Here is an 18,774-nt window from a genome sequence, read left to right as displayed (position 1 = left end):
GCCTGGCTGGAATGTGTCCTTAAACTCTAATGATGGTTCTTGGTTGCCTGGATAGAACTTAAAGAGGACTGTGCAAGGGCATATAGAAACTAGCTTACTGTACAAAGTTAACTTTTACATTCGTTGCTCCAGCCACCACTGACATGTGGCCCTCGGAAGCCTGTCCAGAAGGCGAAATGGCCCTCAGTCTGAAAAAGCTTCCCTACCCCCAGTCTGCAGCTTTCGTTCACTCCAGTGGACAAGCCATTTCCTCACCATTGCTTCAAAGACACTGTCACACAGAACAGAAGCAAATTTGGGAGTTTTATTTATGAAATGTTTGAACTGTAATTCCCAGCTGTATTATAAACACTCAATTCAGTGAACAGAAATGGGTGAGGCCTTTATTCCTCTGCTCTTCATGCTCCTGGCAAGACATTCATCCTGCCTCTGACATCGAAATGATAAACTGGAGGATTGTGTGAGTTCCAGGTACAGCTCACGTATCTCACCATGATACATTGAGTCACCTATGCATCTATTAGAAACAGTTTTCCATTAAATGCCTGAAGCCAGATCTCCATTGGGAAGATGAGAATATGAATGATCTCCCTTTTGCATGGGTGTTGTTGCATGGGTGAATGAGAACATCTGGTCCAATAGGGCTGCTATCTATAGAGCAATGCTATGCCAACCCTCTTTTTAAACCCATTTTCCCCTCCATCAGTTAATGAGAAAAGAGAATGCATTGAAAAGGAAAGAGAGTTTCAGGAAAATTTACGAGGTGGGTTGTTGGGATTTGCTGTTGCATGGCTACCTGAATTTTGAGGTAGCAGGGGAAGAGTTGTGACTTGGTGTCCTTTCTTTCATTCTACAAATAGTATTTCTGGTGGTGTACATTTTGTAGCATTCTCTGTGCCTCCAGTGCATGAAAACCCTGCAATGTCTTCACCTCCACTTTCTTCTAAATGTGGGAAGGTAGGGAGTCTGCCTACCATTTGTCAGACAGTATTTTATTGTTGTTGTTGTTGTTGTTTTTACAAAAAATAAAAAATGAATTCTTTTTACTTTTAAAGACAGCAGTATGGAAAGTGTTTTTTGTGTGTTTTTTTAAGGTATAAGGAAGAAAATCACTTAAAAACAAAATCAGCAAGAGCAGCAATCATGGGCACTTGATATACAGCTTCCCTTCTCCTTCTGCAGTTAAAGACCAAGGGAGAAAAGGCTTGATGGGGAGGGACACATAAACCACCCTTGGCCCTTTCATAGCAATAAAATAAACTCAGTCCCACATCCACTGAAATTATAAAGAATTCTAAGTGTCCTGCATACAGGTTTCAGCATTACTATAGACACTTGTTAGGACTTAGGACAACGGAGCTTACTTCAGAGAGCCAGGCTAGTTACAGTATGTGCATGCTTTTTAAGCACGTGATCACTTGTTTGCCTGCAAACCTGGGGTTGGGGTCTATTTTTTAAATAAAAATGTATGCAAGAGATGAATAAAATCTGTCTCCTACTCCATCTCCTTTTGGCCCCTGATAGAGGAAAAAGTTCCCCATCTCTCATTTAGAACATAGTTGAATCCAGGCTAAGATGGTGGTTCCAGTGAGAAGATCAAGGGAGGGAATTAACAGATAGTTTATACACAGCTCAACTAGTGATGCACCGATTTTACCAAGGATCAGAGGGGCAGCTTTGAAACTCTCGTGGACTGTGAAGAACACTGTGTGGAAGAATTTAGGAACAGTGTTGTTGCTACTGCTGCTGCTTTAAAAGATCTCTTTTCTTCTTTCTTGGGAGACAAATGGAGAAGGCGCCACGGTTTTTAATTAGATCATAAGACAGCATATGGAAGATGATTTCCAATTCCCGTGCCTCACTGCTTAGTCCATTTTACAAGCCAGATGGAGCTCCAGCACACGAATGTGTTTAGATTGTCCCAGCTGATCTGTCAGCAGCTGGAAGTGCCTGGGCTATAACAAGACACATCAGAAAGGGGACCAAAATAGAACTACCTGCTAGAGAAAACATCACATGCGCTGCAGAGAGCTGCATTGTTACGGACGGTGGTTCATTCATTTTTCATGCGTGCCCAGCTCATATTGAGGCTTTTTGTTTTCTCTCTTCTTTCTCCCCAACCCCATCTGCCTCTATCAAGCTTTTTGTTAAGTTGCTTTCAAACGATGCTCTATAAAGCTTTCAGCCTCTCTTAACTCAATTCTTTCCTTTCCCCCCAAACTCTTGCCCAATCCCTGTCATCCAAAGAAGGGCGTGTGAAACTCTTTAAATCCTATGTTTCAGTTCCATGATCATTGACCTACAGTTCTCCAGAGGGAGACATCTGCATTTTATTTTATTTATTTTATTTTATTGCTATTAATTTTTTTACTGGTCTAGCGATACAAGTATTTGTGTGAGAGAGATGAGAAAGTCCGGCAGCTGAATCAGCCAACAATAACAGGCCGAGCAAATTGCACGTCATTGCTTAGAAGTGGTTGACACAAGCTGTTTCTCTTTTATTAGACTCATCCCTTTATTCCCTGCTGCCGCTGTGATGTGTGGGTCCCTACGGGCAATCTGAATAAGTAGAAGGTGCGGGAAACAAAGGTTGCAAGGTTAAGTTTGTACTGCAGACCCAGGACCAGCAACCATAGTGTACCAACCCTGTATTTAACAGCTTGCATGGTAAGAACACAAGAAGAGCCTGCTGGATCAGGCCAGTGGCCCATCTAGTTCAGTATCCTGCTCTCATAGTGCTCAAGCCTAGGTGAAGCAGGACCTGAAGGCAACCCCCAGCTTCTGTGGTTTCCAGCAACTGGTATTTAGAAAAATACTACCTCTGACAATGGATGCAGAACATAGCAATTAAGGTTACCAGGGTAGCCCATAGGTGACCAGGAATTCCATGCATTAAATCCCATGCAGACAAGTGAATGGGCTGCCAGGCAAGGAATAGTTTTTTGCTCCATCCTGCTCTGCCAGCCTGTTTTGTTTTTGTGCTCTCCTTCTCCATAGCCAGCATTGCAACACAGCCTACTAGTTAAAGGTAAAAGGTAAAGGACCCCTGGATGGTTAAGTCCAGTCAAAGGCAACTATGTGGTGTGGCGCTCATCTCACTTTTCAGGCCAAGGGAGCCAGCGTTTGTCCACAGACAGCTTTCCGGGTCATACAGAGGACTGTGACAAGTGCCAGAGCACACGGAAATGACGTTTACCTTCCTGCTGCAGCGGTACCTATTTATCTGCTTGCACTGGTGTGCTTTCAAACAGCTAGGTTGGCAGGAGCTGGGACAGAGCAACAGGAGCTCACCCCATCACATGGATTTGAACTGCCAACCTTCCAATTGGCAAGCCCAAGAGACTCGGTGGTTTAGACCACAGTGCCACCCACATCTCCTACTAGCGCAGCTGTCTAGCCTCTTGGAAGGATAGTAAGAAACAAAACAAAACTCAGGCTAGTAACTTCTGTGGCTGCAGTATACACTTTTCTACCTTCCTTGTATGCACAAAGGCCCATGCTACAGATATGGTCAGTATCAATTTCTATGGCTGCAGTGTCCATCACAAAAACTGACCACCACTCCATGCATTATATCTGGCTTCGTGGCCCAGAAAGATCAGGAGGCCTGCTTAGGTATTTGGAAAAGTGATGGCATTAGCCATCCCCCAATCATCCAGTCTTGCTGGCACAGCTTTCAGGCACAGCGATAATTAAGCATGCTTCCCAGACAGTGGGTGAACAGCCAGATAACAGCTTATTCAGGGACTTAGCAATGACATCTTCTCATTGTCCCTGTGCCTGCATCCTAATGCAGAGTCGCCCACACTCAGCCATTGGGAAAAAATGATAGCAAGGATGAAGTAGATCAGAGATCTCTGTGACGCTGGACAGCAGCAGCACTTAGTCTGAATGCTGAGAACTCCACTTCATGAGAAATTGACTCCAGAACCACTGTGGTAAGAACGCTTAACGATTCATCTTGAGTGGAGTGACGTGCATACTTTGCACTGTGAGGAACAGCCTCTTTTTTAGACTAGATTCTAGGACTGTATTTTGCAACTAGTTCAAGAGTGTTTCCTCTGTTGCCACTTGTCTCACTTTCCCAGTGTCCACACGTTGAGCAATATTTTTTTTGTCTAGTAGTAAATGAAAGGACTTTTGCAAGTGTGGCAATAGAAACGCCTATTTTTCTTTGAGAAGTTCTTAGCAGCCTTTTGAACTTGGCCACTTTCCAGAACGCAGGAAGGGATTTTGTCACTCCCTTCTCTTATTTAGCCCTGTCTCCTTCCACATATACCTGTGTGACTCTGATGTTAGAAAAAGAAAGGGATTGTAGCCCATTCAGGTAGGTTTTCATCATCATGCCTCCTCACCTTTATTTTCACCAGCAGCATCTACCAGACTACGATGCTCCAAGGACCTTTGATGTTTCAACGCAAGCTTGCCAAATGACTCACGAAGGGGGTGAAACTGGCAGGGATCTGCTGTCCCTCATGCCTTTTGATAGCCCCAGGCCTTGTGCATGAATGGAAAGCCTAGAAACCATTTTTTGCATCTATACCAGTCTTTTGACAGTACTAATTTGGGCGGGGACCATGCAGTAAGGGGAAATTTGAATTAACAAGGAGGGAGGGAAATGAGATGCATGCAACATTGTGTGGATGCCCCTCTCCCCCCCCCAAAAAAAGCTAGTGCCTGAGATAGTGCAAAAGCACAGTGAATCACTGGTGCGGAAGTGCCCTGTGAGAGTGCTAGTGTGTTTATATTCTGCATGTGGGTTCCCAATAGGCAGTTGCTGGTCCACCATGAAAACAAAATGCTAACCTAGATAGGTCTTTGGCCAGATCCAGCAGGGCTCTTATTTTGTTTGTTTTTTACCCACCCAAGCTAATGTCCCCGGGTGGGTTACAACCATTAAAACAGAATGTTGAAAACAGTTTAAAACAACTTACAGCCACAAAAAATAAGGTGGGTCCTGAAAATTTACATGTCACATATCAAAAGCCAGGGTAAAGAGGTGTGTCTTCAGCATTCACCGAAAACTGTTATGATGAAGATAGAAGTGCCAGACACATCTCTATGGGGAAGGAGTTCCTTAACCTGACAAGCTGGAATGTGTGTGATAAAGGATCTGGAAACTAAGCCTGATGAGGAAAGGTTGAGGGAGTTGGGTATGTTTAGCCTGGATAAGAGGAGACTGAGAGGAGATATGATGGCCATCTTCAAATATCTAAGGGCTGTCACATGGAAGATGGAGCAAGCTTGTTTGCTCCTGTTGTGGAGCATAGGACCCAAACCAATGGATTCAAGTTACAAGAAATGAGATTCTGACTAAGCATCAGGAAGAATTTTCTGGCAGTAAGAGCTGTTTGACAGTGGAATGGACTCCCTTGGGAGGTGGTGGACTCTCCTTCCTTGGAGATTTTTAAGCAGACGTTGGGTGGCCATCTGTCATTGAGATTCCTGCATTGCAGGGAGTTGAATTAGATTACCCTTGGGGTCCCTTCCAACTCTATAATTCTATGATTCTAATTTAGGGGCTGCCACAGAAAATGGCGTCTCCTGGGCTACTGCCACCCCAAATTTCTGAGGGCAGTGAGAGTCCCCTCTGCCAATCTTAATATCCAAGGGAGTCTGTAGGAAAGGAGGAGGCCTTGAATTGGGCCTGGAAACAAACCGGCAGTGCAGCTTTTTTGGAACAGGGGCTATACAAAAGAAGAATATTCCTCTAGATCCTAAAAATTTTCCTTTTGTCATGCCATGTGACAGCTGTCCAGGATCTTCCTCACAATAACCTTATTACGCACCTTATGACTGTGGCAAGGCTTATCAGTCTCTGGAGGATTTTAAATGCAGATTTGTTTTAGGTTTGGTTTCACAACTCTGGGATTTAATATTAATGGATGAACTACCCACCTTCATGAAAAAAGAACAAGGAAGAAATCAGACACTTTTTATTCAACCTGATGTAATTTTATCTCTTATGCAACATCAAACGAACATGGCTACAACAGACCATGGTAATCTGTGGAATGACACTTTTGTTCAGTAAGTGAAATAACCTAATTAGTCAGTGTAACTATTTCAAGATTCTGTACTTATGAGGGAGGGAATATTTGTTGTCCTCCCCCCTTTTTGATGCCTGAATTTTTTTTATATAAACAAATGTAACAAACAAACAGAGCTTATATGAGATCTAAATAGACCCCTGGCCACTGCATTTTGGACCAAGTGAGTAAAGCACACTGCAATACCGTATTGGCCCGAATATAAGCCACACCCGTAAATAAGCCGCACCTTTAAAATTGAAGGGGGCAAAAGAAAAAAAGACAATACCCGGGCTGCTTCCTGGCGGGGGCACTCCACTTTGCCGGTGTCCTTCCCCCCTTCTCTCCGGCGGCTCAGGGGAGGCTTGGGAGCGGGGTGTGTGCTGCACGCTGTTGTCCCGCGCTCCTAGGCTGCTCTCTGAAAAGTTAAAGTGTGTCTTGCATTCAAGACCTTTGCTGGTGGCATAAGGTCTTGAATGCAAGACACACTTTAACTTTTCAGGGTCTGAATTTTTTTGGGGGGGAAGTGTGGCTTATATTCGGGCCAATATGGTACTTCAGTCTGGAAGTTACCAGAGTGTGGAGTACAGCAGACAAATCATATCTGTCCAAAAAAAGAGTCATAGCACAATGCTGGCACTCCTAGATGCCAAGGTCATCTGAGCCTCCAGTGACAGTGTTGAACCCAAAAGCACCTCCAAGCTGTGGACCTCTTTCTTCAAGGTAAGAGCACCCCAGTCCAGTCCAGTCCAAGACACACCATGTCTCCCCTTCCCAGATATGATAACATGGGACACATAACACATCTGTCTTTACTGAAGGTGAGTGACCAACCATGGTACTAAGGTAAATGGCTAAAGAGGGAGCCAAACAAAGTTGGATTAGTGAGCAAATGCCTTTGAAGGTTTCCAGAGACATTCAGTTATCTCGGAGACAGGCACTTCTTGCACCATAAGATCAAGGTCCATCCTTTGATGATAATGAGTTGTGTGGATTTGTCACAAGAAAGCCGACACTGGGAACGAAGTCCTACACTATTTGCCACCCTCAATCTAATCCAGCTCTTGGGTCAGATTTAATCAGCCAGCAATGTGATGAATACCTAACAGCAGCTAAACATTGCAGGAGGAGATTATCTGCCTCCAAAGAGCAATCACAGATATCTACAGCAACGCAGAATGTCCTTATTAGGTTGAGCAGCTTCCTTCTAGCAAAAAACACTGGAAGAAAGATATATGCTGTTTTGAAAGGTTTATGCATTTTTAGGGTATAAAAAAAAAAGCAGTCTCTCGCTCAGGTGTTGGTTTGCTCAATGACTCTGCGGGGTTGGGGAGCGTGAGTCTCCATTTGGATTGTGAAATCATTGCTACACTCCTCCAACCCAGACCTCCTATCTTTTGGAATAAACAAGGAGAAAATACAAACCCAAATCTGTAAAGACTTTGTTTTGAATGAAAGTTTCCTCCTGCGCTTTCTAGGGAACTGTCCACCGCCCCCTCCCCCCAGCCCTTGGCAACTTTCCCATTGATTTCAGGGGAACAGTGATTCAGTTAACTGTGAAATCTACAAAAAGAAACTTACCAGAAATTTACCAGCTGCTGAATGAAGGAGAGAGGCAGGGAGAGATATAGAGAGGGAAAGAGGGAGAATACACACATACATAAAGTCACTTGAGTAGTGAAAAACATTAAAGAGCGCTTAGCTTTTAGAAAGAAAATCTCTCGCTTATTCTTCCAAAAACCATCAAAGGCTGATTTTAAAGGAAATTTTCTATTTATTGATTTATCAATCCATCATCATCATCATCTCTCTTGCCTTTTATCCATTTCTCTTTCCTGCCTTGAAGCTGTGCAAGAAGGAACATATAGGCCCGGGAGATGCACTCACCCGTTCCAAAGGATAGATGTCGCACCAGAGCCCCCTCTCATTCTCCAAATGAGTTATCTGAATTTCAAGTTACAAGACAAACAACTGTGCAAGCTTGAGGAGGAGACTGCCAGCTCTGTTTTGGAGTAAACTGAGAGCAGTGGGAAGAAAGAGAAAAAGAGAGGACACACACACAAACATCTCTCCTCAAGAGCCCAGATGAAAAAAAGGCAACTGCTGGTTTTTGAAGAACAAACTTTGAGCCATGTGTGTCTTCTGATTCAGCAAGGACTCTCTGTGTGTGGGAACAGCTGCTGAAGCGCTGAAGTTGTCCTTCCCTCTCTTGAATACAGGAGTGACAGAACGGGAGGTTTGGGCAGAAAGCATCAGCTTCAAAAACTACAAGCAGCAGTTGCTGCTGCTGCTGCAGCTGATTCAGTCCGCTGAGCCAACGCTGCTGACTGCAAGAGGAGCCAGTATTTCCCTTCCAAAGAAAGAGAAAGGTAAATGAAGGAGCTTTGTAGCTAGATGTGTAGAATAATATCTCCAAGCAACAGTGTCTAGATGGTTTTTTTTAAAGGGGAAGGGGTTGAGGGACTTTGTAGCCGAGAGCAGAGCTAGCTATTCTGCATTGTTTCTTGTGATCTTTTCTCTTCTTTTTCCCCTGTCTTTTGAGCATGAAAGGACAGTAAATAAAGTGTGAGAGAACTGAAGCTTGCCATTATATACCCTGCGGATGCTATATAGCAGTTTTGTCTGCTTTAAATGCTCTAGGGCAAGCACCAAGACAGAAAAGAAAAGAAATCGGTTAGATAGCCCCCCAAAGCAGGTTTCTGATGCAGGTTGTCTGTCCATCCCCATGACATTTCTCTATACCTGGATCATCTTTATGTGTTCTCCCTGGTGCCTACCTTGCGTATACAGGATTGGGGGAAAGGGGATGAGTGTGTTTTAAATCACTTTTAAGAACTGAGCCGTACGAGACATGGAATTTCAATCTCATCTGATCCACAAGCAAATATAGGGATGGGATGTGACTGGGAAAGATACCAGTTTAGGACCCACTGATGCTTTTACATTAGAAATGCATAACCGAGAGGCTCCAGAAAAGGGATGGGGAAGTTGGCAAAGACAAGCCATCAGCTGGCTTGTGGAGTGACCTTACTGTCAACATTTGTCCGCTCTATGTCTTTTATCAAGCAGATGATGATGATATGCTGTTAGGAAACTAGCTAGAGTAGTTTCTTGAGAGAAAGTGCTAACATTCAACATGTGGATGTAAGGATGGGCTAATATGATACCCTTAAATTAGTGAGGGACTTATGGTAAATAGCATGAACCTGATATTAAAAAGCCTCTATCATCTATCTATCATCTATCTATCTATCATCTATCTATCTATCATCTATCTATCTATCTATCTATCTATCTATCTATCTATCATCTATCATCTATCTATCATCTATCTATATCCTTGTTCATTTTTTATAATGTACCGTTTGGGTGGGTGTGCACATGCACACACACACACCCTGAGGGGTGTTCTGTGAGACAATAAAGGTGATTTTGGTGAGTCAGAAAAGCTGCAGCAACACGGAGAAGGGAAGAGAGAGAGTCTGTCTGGTGCATGAAAGAAAACAGCTTCACTTTGCTTTGGAATTTCAGAGGCAATTAGAAGAACGGTGGCTGCAGGAATCAAAGTGGACCTCCGTGCACTAAGTTAAAAAGCTAACAGATGGAATGTTTAGAAGCCCTTTCGGAATCAATACCTGGGCAAATGCAACCAGATTGCAACAAAAGCATCATAAAGCAATACGAATAAGACTACAATCTGGGTGCTCTACTGAAAAGCTACCTGTTGCATCCCAGGCTAGTTTCTACATAAATAAATAAATAAATAAATAAATAAATAAATAAATAAATAAATAGCTATGGCTAACTTAGGTTCATTCATTTCCGTGAGTCTATTCAGAGTTTAAATTAGCTGGATGCAACCCAATGTCTCCATTTACTTCTGTAGCTCTGAACCTCCACTTTTTGAGGTGTGCCTGTACCAAGAGAGCCAATGTGGTGTAGTGGTTGCAACATCAGACTGGGGCCTGGGAGACTAGGGTTCAAAGCCACATTCAGACATGAAGCTTGCCTTGGGCTAGTCCCCCACCTCACAAGGTTGTTGTGAGGATATTATGGAGAGGAGAAAACTGAATATATTCCCCCTTGAACTGCTTGAAGGAAAGGTGAGATATACAGAGAATTATAGAATTGTAATAATAATAATAATAATAATAATAATAATAATAATAATAATAATACATTTTATTATTTGTACCCCACCTTTGAGGGTCCAACCTCCTGCAATGCAGGAATCTTTTGCCCAGTGTGGGGCTTAAATTCATGACCCTGACATTAAGAGTCTCATGCTCTACTGACTGAGCTATTGAGGGGATATATGTAATAATAAATAGTAAAGTAAATACTTCTACTAAGGTAATAAATTAGACAGTTTAGTGAAGGTGGAGAAGGAATTTGAGCACCAAGTACCAGTGCCACTTGCTTGACCTTGGGCAAGACATTCAAACTGCCTTTGCTTTGCTTCCCACCTCTTTAAGATGAGCTTGCAGTGGAATGCTGAAAAGGGGGGTTGTTTTTTCAGGGGGGGGGTGTAAAAGAGAGCTACAGACTAAATCTGCATGGGAAAGAAAAAAATATTATTGCCAATACAACATACAAGTATTAATGTGTGTGTGTAATAGTGGGATGTCCAAATCTGTCAAGATGGACTATAAACAGCTGATTATGATATTAAGCACCATTAGACAGACAGACGGACAGAGAGATAGATAGATAGGTAGGTAGATAATAGATAAATTGATAGATGATAGATGATAGATGATATAGATAGATAGATGTTTTCATTGCAACACAATAAATGGAGGGGGTTGTGTTTTAAACAGGGCACAAAGCATTGATCAATTAATTGCTACAACTGGGCTGATTCAATGGCAGATAATGCTTTTTAAGTGGACCTGTGATTTATTAGACTTCACTATCTAGGTCATACAACATACTCGGCTCAAATGTGGGACAGAAGCTCTATCTGCGTGACGTCCAAACACAGGGATAAAGCACCTTGACATGAAGAATAGTGGGAAAATGCAATGAAGTTATTTACTGGGGGATCCAAAGCACTTTTATTCAGAGGTGAACCCCACTGAGTTCAGTGGGCTTTACAACAGAGGCTGCAATCCTAATCCCATTTACCTGCAAGTAAACCCCATTGCAATCAATAGGATTTACTTCCAAGTAGACATGTTTCTGATTGCATTATAAGTGTGCATAGGACTATAACCCTAGTGCAGGGGTGAGAAATTATCTGGATGCTGTTGGATTACAAATCCCATCATTCCTGGCTCTGCTGGCTGCAGCTGAGGGGAGCTGGGGAGCAACAATATCTTAAAAAACCCACAAGTTTCCCCCTTCCTGCCCTAGTGTAAGATGAAAGATCATCTTTAGAAGAACTAGGGCAGGGTTGGGGAAGCTTGCTCAGCTTGAAGGCTGTAGTGCCCTATGGGCAACACACCTGGAGCTGCATGTTGGTGGCGGATGCAGCCAGAGGCAAAAGTGAGCAGAGCAACAGATGTGACTCTCAATTCACATGACAAAATAATGCTCCATCCTCATTCGGGGTTCTAGAACAATGCTCATAGAGGCGCTGGTTCATATGTTTTTTTCCCAAGAGAGATGCCCCAAGGCTTTTTTTGGCAGCCATGACAACGGTTTTGCTATTTCACTTTTGATACTTCCACAGGTTAGAAACTTAGTCGAGATGTTTTAAAAGATGGCTTGGGAAATAAGCAAGGGTGACCCTGATTTGGAGCTTCCCATGGGCAAATGGATGGTCACTGTGAAATAAGAAGTTGATGAGCCTTTGTTCTGATCCAGGAGGGCTCCTCTGAGGTTCTTAAACAGATATATCTATAGCTATAGCTATATGTCATTTGAAATGTAACATTGCATAAAGAGTACATAAACTAAATAGCACATTGAGAACCTGCTTTGTCTTTCATAACATCTTTCTCTGAGTTTTGCCTTGTTGCTGCATTGTTTACAGTCCCCCCCCCTCCCTCTATATCATGTAGAAATCTGTATCTTCCAGATCCATGCAGCTGATAAAGTTGGCTGTAGTCCACATAAGCTTAAGCAACAATAGATTTTTCAGTCTATAAGATGCAATGTGTGTGTGTGTTCCCGTATTTTTTATCTCCCTCTGACAATGCTTGCTATAACCAGGGAGGCTGGTTTCTTAGAGAGACTGGGGCACTATCCCAAAAACCTCAGTCTGCCCTCAGCCAACTCCTGCAGCTCACCTGCCTTCCTATTTACAACTGGTGCCGGGGGGGGGGGCAGAACTGCCTGTCCTCCTCCTGCTGCTGCTGCTTAGTCTCAGGGATGCCCTTGTAGGACTCAATAGGGTGGAGGATGGGACAAAGCAGGAATTAATTGGCTCTGCCTGTCACTCGCTCTGGCTCCTCCTACTCTTGACTTCTGGGCCTTCTGTACCAATGAGGACCGGCCACCACTGGCTGTAGCAGACTAGTAAAACTAATCCTCTTGAATAAGGTTCCTAGAAATCAAAGCAAACATACCTTGCAACATTTCTTTATTACTGTAGTAGAAAACCTGTGAGCCTTTAGTGGTTGCTGGACTTCAGCTGCCATCAGACCCAACCAGCATGGCCAGTGGCCAGGGATGATGAGTGTTGTAATCCCCAGGTTCCCCACCACTGCTTTATGGGGTAAAGATAAAGGTAAAGGGACCCCTGAACATAGGTCCAGTTGTGGACGACTCTGGGGTTGCAGCTCTCATCTCGCTTTATTGGCCGAGGGAGCCGGCATACAGCTTCCAGGTCATGTGGCCAGCATAACTAAGCCACTTCTGGCAAACCAGAGCTGTGCACGGAAACGCTGTTTACCTTCCCGCCAGAGTGGTACCTATTTATCTACTTGCACTGGTGTGCTTTCAAACTGCTAGGTTGGCAGGAGCAGGGACCGAGCAACGGGAGCTCACCCCGTCACAGGGATTCAAACCTTCTGATCCGGAAGCCCTAGGCTCTGTGGTTTAACCCACAGTGCCACCTGCGTCCCTTGCTTTATGGAGTACTATGCTTTAATTCTCCTTTTTGTCATGCAACATGTTTGGTGAATGAAAGATGTGTTTGGAGTCTCAAGAGTCCCTGTAGTTTTCAATGACTGGCATGCTTACGCTCTGTTTGTGTAACCATTCTCTCATTTGTTTTCTCATCTGGGACCCTCTGTTCATGAATTGCAAAAGATAAGACAATGGCCGATTCCACGCAGGCAATTGCTGTGGAATAATCAGTTCGCTCACTCACTTTTTATAGGGCATGGGATAGCTCAGTCAGTAGAGCAGGAGACTCTTAATCTCAGGGTTGTGGGTTCAAGCCCCACATTGGGCAAAATGTGGATTCCTGCATTGCAGGGGGTTAGACTAGATGATCCCTGTGGTCCCTTCCAACTCTATGATTCTATGCTTTCCCTGTTGAGCTTCCTTTTTGCTGCTTAGAAAATCCATTCTTTTTTAACACAACAAAACAGCTTCCCCGGGTGTAGGCGACCTACTCTTCTGTTATTCTGGTGGCTTGTATATATTGCTGTAGCCATTTCCTAGTTTGCTGCAGCCCAGTCTTTCCCAGCCCAGACTACAGCTCCCATCAGCATGGCCAATAGACAGCGAGGATGGGATTTGTAGTTCCTGGTAAAGGCACCAGGTTGGTGTTCCTGCTGTTGATTTTTTCATGCTGACGATAAAACCGTATCTTCTTTTTTTTTTATCTGTGCAGATCTAAGCAATGATGAAGACTATGTCCAGTGGGAACTGCACCTTGAACGTGCCAGCCAAAAACTCCTACCGCATGGTTGTCCTTGGAGCCTCCAGGGTGGGCAAGAGCTCCATCGTCTCGCGCTTTCTCAATGGCCGCTTTGAGGACCAGTACACACCCACGATTGAGGATTTCCATCGCAAAGTCTACAACATCCGGGGTGATATGTATCAGCTAGACATCTTGGACACATCTGGGAACCATCCGTTCCCTGCCATGAGGAGACTTTCCATACTCACAGGTTAGACGTGTGATTGTGTGTGAGAGGAGGGGGTTACCAGGGGCTCCTCCTAGTGGACCCAAGGCAATGCACATCAGTTTGGGGAAGGAGAGGCAGGGGTTCAAATCAGTCCCAGGTGCTTGCAATGCCTGTTTGCAAGGTTTGGCTCATGTTATCTTTGTACTCCCATCTCCAAGGAGTTGCCAGCTGGGATCCACAGAATTCAGCCACCTCCCTGTGCCCAAGAACGGTTTGGGTTTCCTGAACAAAGAGCCCTTGTGCAACATGGCAAGGAGCTCTTAACTGAAATAAGTTTCTGGAGAAGTCTGTGATATGGCTTGGGAGTCTGTAGCTCAAAGGGGTGATGATGATGATGATGATGATGATCATCATCATCATCATCATCATCATCATCTCACTGGCTGTATATAGAAAATGTAAAACACAGAGTGAGATATAATAACTCTCTGGGCCCACCTTAGTATTCCACTGAGAACAGAAATGAGTCTGGTCAGGTCAAAACTGTAAGAAAAACCAGGTATCCAGATAATGAAATAATGCTAGGATCGGCCCATCCATGAGGCAAACTGAGGCAGCCGCCTCAGGCAGCAGAATCCAAGGAGCACCTTTGCAGGTGTGCTCCCCGCTGCCCCACCCCCACTGCCAGAGAAGCAAGGAGATATGGCTATGGAGGCTTCTGGGTTCTGGCAAGATCTCACCACAGCCATGCGATCCCAGTAAAGGGGGGGGGGGACAAGAGGAGGATTTTGGCACACATGCAAAAGTTTGATAGACCTGTCAGTATGTTGTTATAAAACATTATTTTACTAACAATCCATGCCATCTTAATTCATTCCATTCTTTACAATGAAAGCTCTGTAAATAGCATTCCTTTTATCCAAACACAGGTTCTCTAAATGTTTTGGTTATACCATATGTTTGGTTATATCACAGAGTGAGGAAGTATGCTTCTGAATACCAGTTGGTTGAAACATCAGGAAGGGAAAGTGCTCTCGCACCCAGGTCCTGCTTCTCATAGTGATCTGGTTGGCCACTGTGGGAGCAGTATGTTGGGCTAGATGGATTACTGGTGTGATCCTACAGGATCTTCTCATGTTCTTAATATAGTTGGGATAAACAAATCCCTTGCTGTGTACGACTTTTCCATTATCTTTTCTAAGAGAGGTTGTAACGGATTGGCTTAATTTGTTTCCCCCTCTTGAAATATTGCAGGAGACGTTTTCATCTTAGTGTTCAGTTTGGATAGCAGAGAGTCCTTTGATGAGGTCAAGAGGCTTCAGCAGCAGATCCTTGAAGTCAAATCCTGCCTGAAGAACAAGACCAAGGAAACAGGTGACCTACCCATGGTGATCTGTGGCAACAAAAACGATCATGGTGAACTCTACCGCAAAGTTCGCTCTGAGGAAGCGGAGAAGCTGGTCTCTAGCGATGAGAACTGTGCTTACTTTGAAGTCTCGGCCAAGAAGAACACCAACGTCAACGAGATGTTCTACGTTCTTTTCAGCATGGCCAAGCTGCCCCATGAGATGAGTCCCGCCCTTCACAGGAAGATCTCTGTCCAGTATGGGGACACCTTCCACCAAAAATCCTTCCGGATGCACAGGGTCAAAGAGACAGATGCCTATGGCATGATCTCCCCCTTTGCTCGCCGACCCAGTGTCAACAGCGACCTGAAATACATCAAATCCAAAGTCCTCAGAGAAGGGCAAACAAGAGAAAGGGAGAAATGCACTATCCAGTGAAGAAAGCTCTGCTGAGATGGAGTCTATACACTACGTGCAGTGCCTTAAAGAAAATGGCTGACGGGAGCAAGTTCCTAATGGACTTGGGAGCTACAGGTGATGACAGTAGCAAGCACTCATGAGAGCAGTGCTTGAAACCACTTCATCAAAAGTACCGCACCATTTGTGTAAAGAAGTGACTTAAAGGGAAATATTGTAAATACTTGAAGCTGCCTGGCAGGTGACTGCCGTGCCCAGCACCTGTGACTTGTTTCTTCTTCTTTTTAAAAACTACTTTTCTATTTTCTTCTTTGGATAAACGGGGCGTGTGAAGAAGGCCGGAGCTCAGCATTATACCAGGAGTTAGTGCAGGATGGGTCTGGCCTGCCCCACGTAGGAGTGCTGAGTTATCATCAAGCAGTAGGCAGTCTTTGGTGAGAAGATGAACATGTGCCATTGTTTTCCTCCAGGTCTCTTCAGAAATAAGACCCATGATTCAGTGTCCTGTCTTGGTTCTGTGGTGACTTCCAAGACAACTGTATATATAAAAGGCAGGCATGGATCTCTGGATTTGTCAGGTCAGAAGGATGTTTGAACATTTGGAAGTTGTGGGGAGAAATGCACTTTTTTTGTGGCAGTGGCAATTCTTCATAGTGTCAATGCAAATGTCGCTTTTGTATTAGAGCTTTAACTTTGTTTTTGTTTCTCAAGCAACAGCCAGATGGCAGATTGTCTGTTTTAACTGAAATGTGAGCTAATCAGCAAGTATGATCTGGAAATGCCAACTGTTTTCCAGTTACATAATGTGTACAGTAACTAAAATTGTTGTACTGTAAAAAAAAAACCAGCACATCTGACAGCTTCATGTGATTTTGCTTCATTCAATTTTCTGTTCTTTGAAAGAACTATATATACATATACTTGGGACACTTTACTATTTCCTATTTACAAATCCCACCTGCCTCCCATTCCAATTATCTTATAATGTTTCTGTTCTATACTCCACTGTATACAACCACCGTGGGTATGATCTGTCCAGTGGCCAACACCAGCTTTTTTTACACTAACAAGGCTGATGCATGCCTACTCAGAAGTAAGCACCACTGAGTTCAATCTGACTCCCAGGTAGCAATGGATGAGTCTGTCCATTTCAGTTTCTCTCTGCTTCTCATTTTTCCAATCTTAAGTTCAGTTCTCCACATTTTCTCATCAGTTTGCAACATTTTTTTTTAAATAGGCCTCATGAAAATGCACCTTCATTTTACTGTGTATTTTGCCTAAATTATTGTTTTTCTGCCCAGTATATACATTTTTGCAGGCACTTCCCCAAATTTAACATGTATTTGTCAGTTATTTTCACAGACGTATGTGATTTTGCTCATGCTGTTCCCTAATATATGCATTTTCATTTTATCTGGCTAAAGAACTACAGCATAAAATTTGGAGAAGTAAAATGATTATTACTTCCAAGTTGGCATGATTAGGACTGACCTGCAACTGGCCCCAGTGTTCCTAGTGTTCAAATGTCTGGAAAATGTTATCATAACAGGATCTTGTTCACAGGATGACAAAAATATATAAGGTGTGAAGTTTAGTTTAGGATGTGACTGTCTTCTAAATCATATTCGCTGAAGCGGGGTCACCGGTGTACTGAATGAGTGTGTGCAAATGGGGTTTTCTTTTAAGTTGGTAAAACATCTCTCTCTTTTTTTAAAAAAAAGAAAAAACAGCATAAAACCCACGGTTTTGCTTCTGCCAAAACCATCTGTTCATAGCAAGATTCCTGCGGAGAAAAATAGTCATGTCCAAATGAGACCTGTCTGTCACTCAAGCCCTGTTTTAAAATCTAGCACCCAAGTGGCTCTTGAGACCTGGAGGATCTTTGTAAAGAGGAGGGAAATTTCACTCAGAACCACTGCATGATGACATGACACAAACACACCCTTTTAACAGTGGCTCCTTTCCCTGCTTAGACCCATGACAGCTCTCTGCTCATAATGGACATGTTTATCTGAGCAGAACATGGTGTTTTGCATGCCTCGGACGTACTGCAGAAGTTGGCTACCCATTCACCATGAACAGAGAGCTGCCACAGGTTTAAGAATGGGACACCAGGCCCATCTCTTCTTATTTCTCTCTCTTGTCCCCATGTGGAGGTCCTCTGCCCACAGCTCTCTTCTTTCTTCCCACTTCACCTTTGCTAATTCAGTGTGCTGACGCAACTGTGTGCACTAAAAACAGACATTTTAAGAAAAAAATACCTCAGACATGGGTATGCATTGTAGTGTGTGTGCGAGTATATGTGATTGAATGCAATGAGGGGGAACTTCAGTCTTAGTAGTGTTGACACTGTAGACAACGTGGATTGATACGTTGTACCAGCCCTTGAATATTTGACACCTCCTGTGTTTTACTATACCTCATATTCTGTATATATGTAAATAGTGCTGTGTGTACACTGTTTAACGTTGTAAGTTCTGCTGATGCTGAATGAATATTCCCTCTGCCGTCTGACTGGTAACAGAGGCTTAAGGGTAGTAGCCCCTAACATACAAATATCCCCCATCTTATGCATTGCAGGGGTTTGAACTAGGTGACTTTTGGGGTCCCTACAAACTCCACAGTTCTGTGATTCCATGATTCTGAACACTCCTTCCCTCGTAAATGTAAAATACAGTATTGCTTGGTTTCTAGCGCCATGGCAACCTTCTCTATTATTTTCAGGTGTCTCAAAACTTGCATTAATATAGATCTATATTCCTTTCCAAATAAACCTGATTTATTTATTAGCTGTGTCTCAGATGTTGTGCATGTTCTCCAAAATATAATATGGTAAACTAAAGCAGAGGTGGGCAATGTCTCAAGATGGGTCTCCTGATGGGCTCAGAAAATCAGATTCTGATGGAGAAGTGGAAGAAATGTTGTAGACTCCAATGAGAGGCTTTTTTTTTATTCAGCAGGTGCTCTGTGGCCTGGAAACATGCCACACCACAAGTCTTCCTGCCAAGGAGGAATCAC

General features: G+C 43.6%; 1 protein-coding gene across 2 annotated transcripts; it reads left to right on the top strand.

The window, feature by feature from the left end:
• Positions 1 to 7,676: 7,676 nt before the first annotated feature.
• On the top strand, positions 7,677 to 18,545 carry RASD2 (RASD family member 2). 2 transcript variants are annotated; one of them, XM_053406046.1, is made up of 3 exons: positions 7,677 to 8,398; positions 13,756 to 14,035; positions 15,248 to 18,545. In XM_053406046.1, exons 2-3 carry the CDS (start codon positions 13,765 to 13,767, stop codon positions 15,775 to 15,777), a joined length of 801 nt encoding a protein of 266 aa, XP_053262021.1. In that variant the 5' UTR covers positions 7,677 to 8,398; positions 13,756 to 13,764; the 3' UTR covers positions 15,778 to 18,545. The 2 variants fall into 2 exon arrangements, with proteins under 2 accessions (XP_053262021.1, XP_053262022.1); XM_053406047.1 differs by lacking the exon at positions 7,677 to 8,398 and adding an exon at positions 9,929 to 10,132.
• Positions 18,546 to 18,774: the final 229 nt, after the last annotated feature.

Source organism: Podarcis raffonei, chromosome 10 (genome assembly GCF_027172205.1).
Source record: "Podarcis raffonei isolate rPodRaf1 chromosome 10, rPodRaf1.pri, whole genome shotgun sequence".
NCBI lineage: Eukaryota > Metazoa > Chordata > Lepidosauria > Squamata > Lacertidae > Podarcis > Podarcis raffonei.
The sequence above is the reverse complement of the archived record's forward strand: the minus strand, read 5'-3'. Positions and strand labels throughout refer to the sequence as shown.

What these genes read in the sequence shown, in the direction of transcription:
- RASD2 (XM_053406046.1), top strand. Translation starts at nt 13,765, where the DNA reads ATGATGAAGACTATGTCCAGTGGGAACTGCACCTTGAACGTGCCAGCC. An exon ending in GAGACTTTCCATACTCACAG is followed by an intron (nt 14,036 to 15,247) that starts GTTAGACGTGTG and finishes GAAATATTGCAG; the next exon opens with GAGACGTTTTCATCTTAGTG.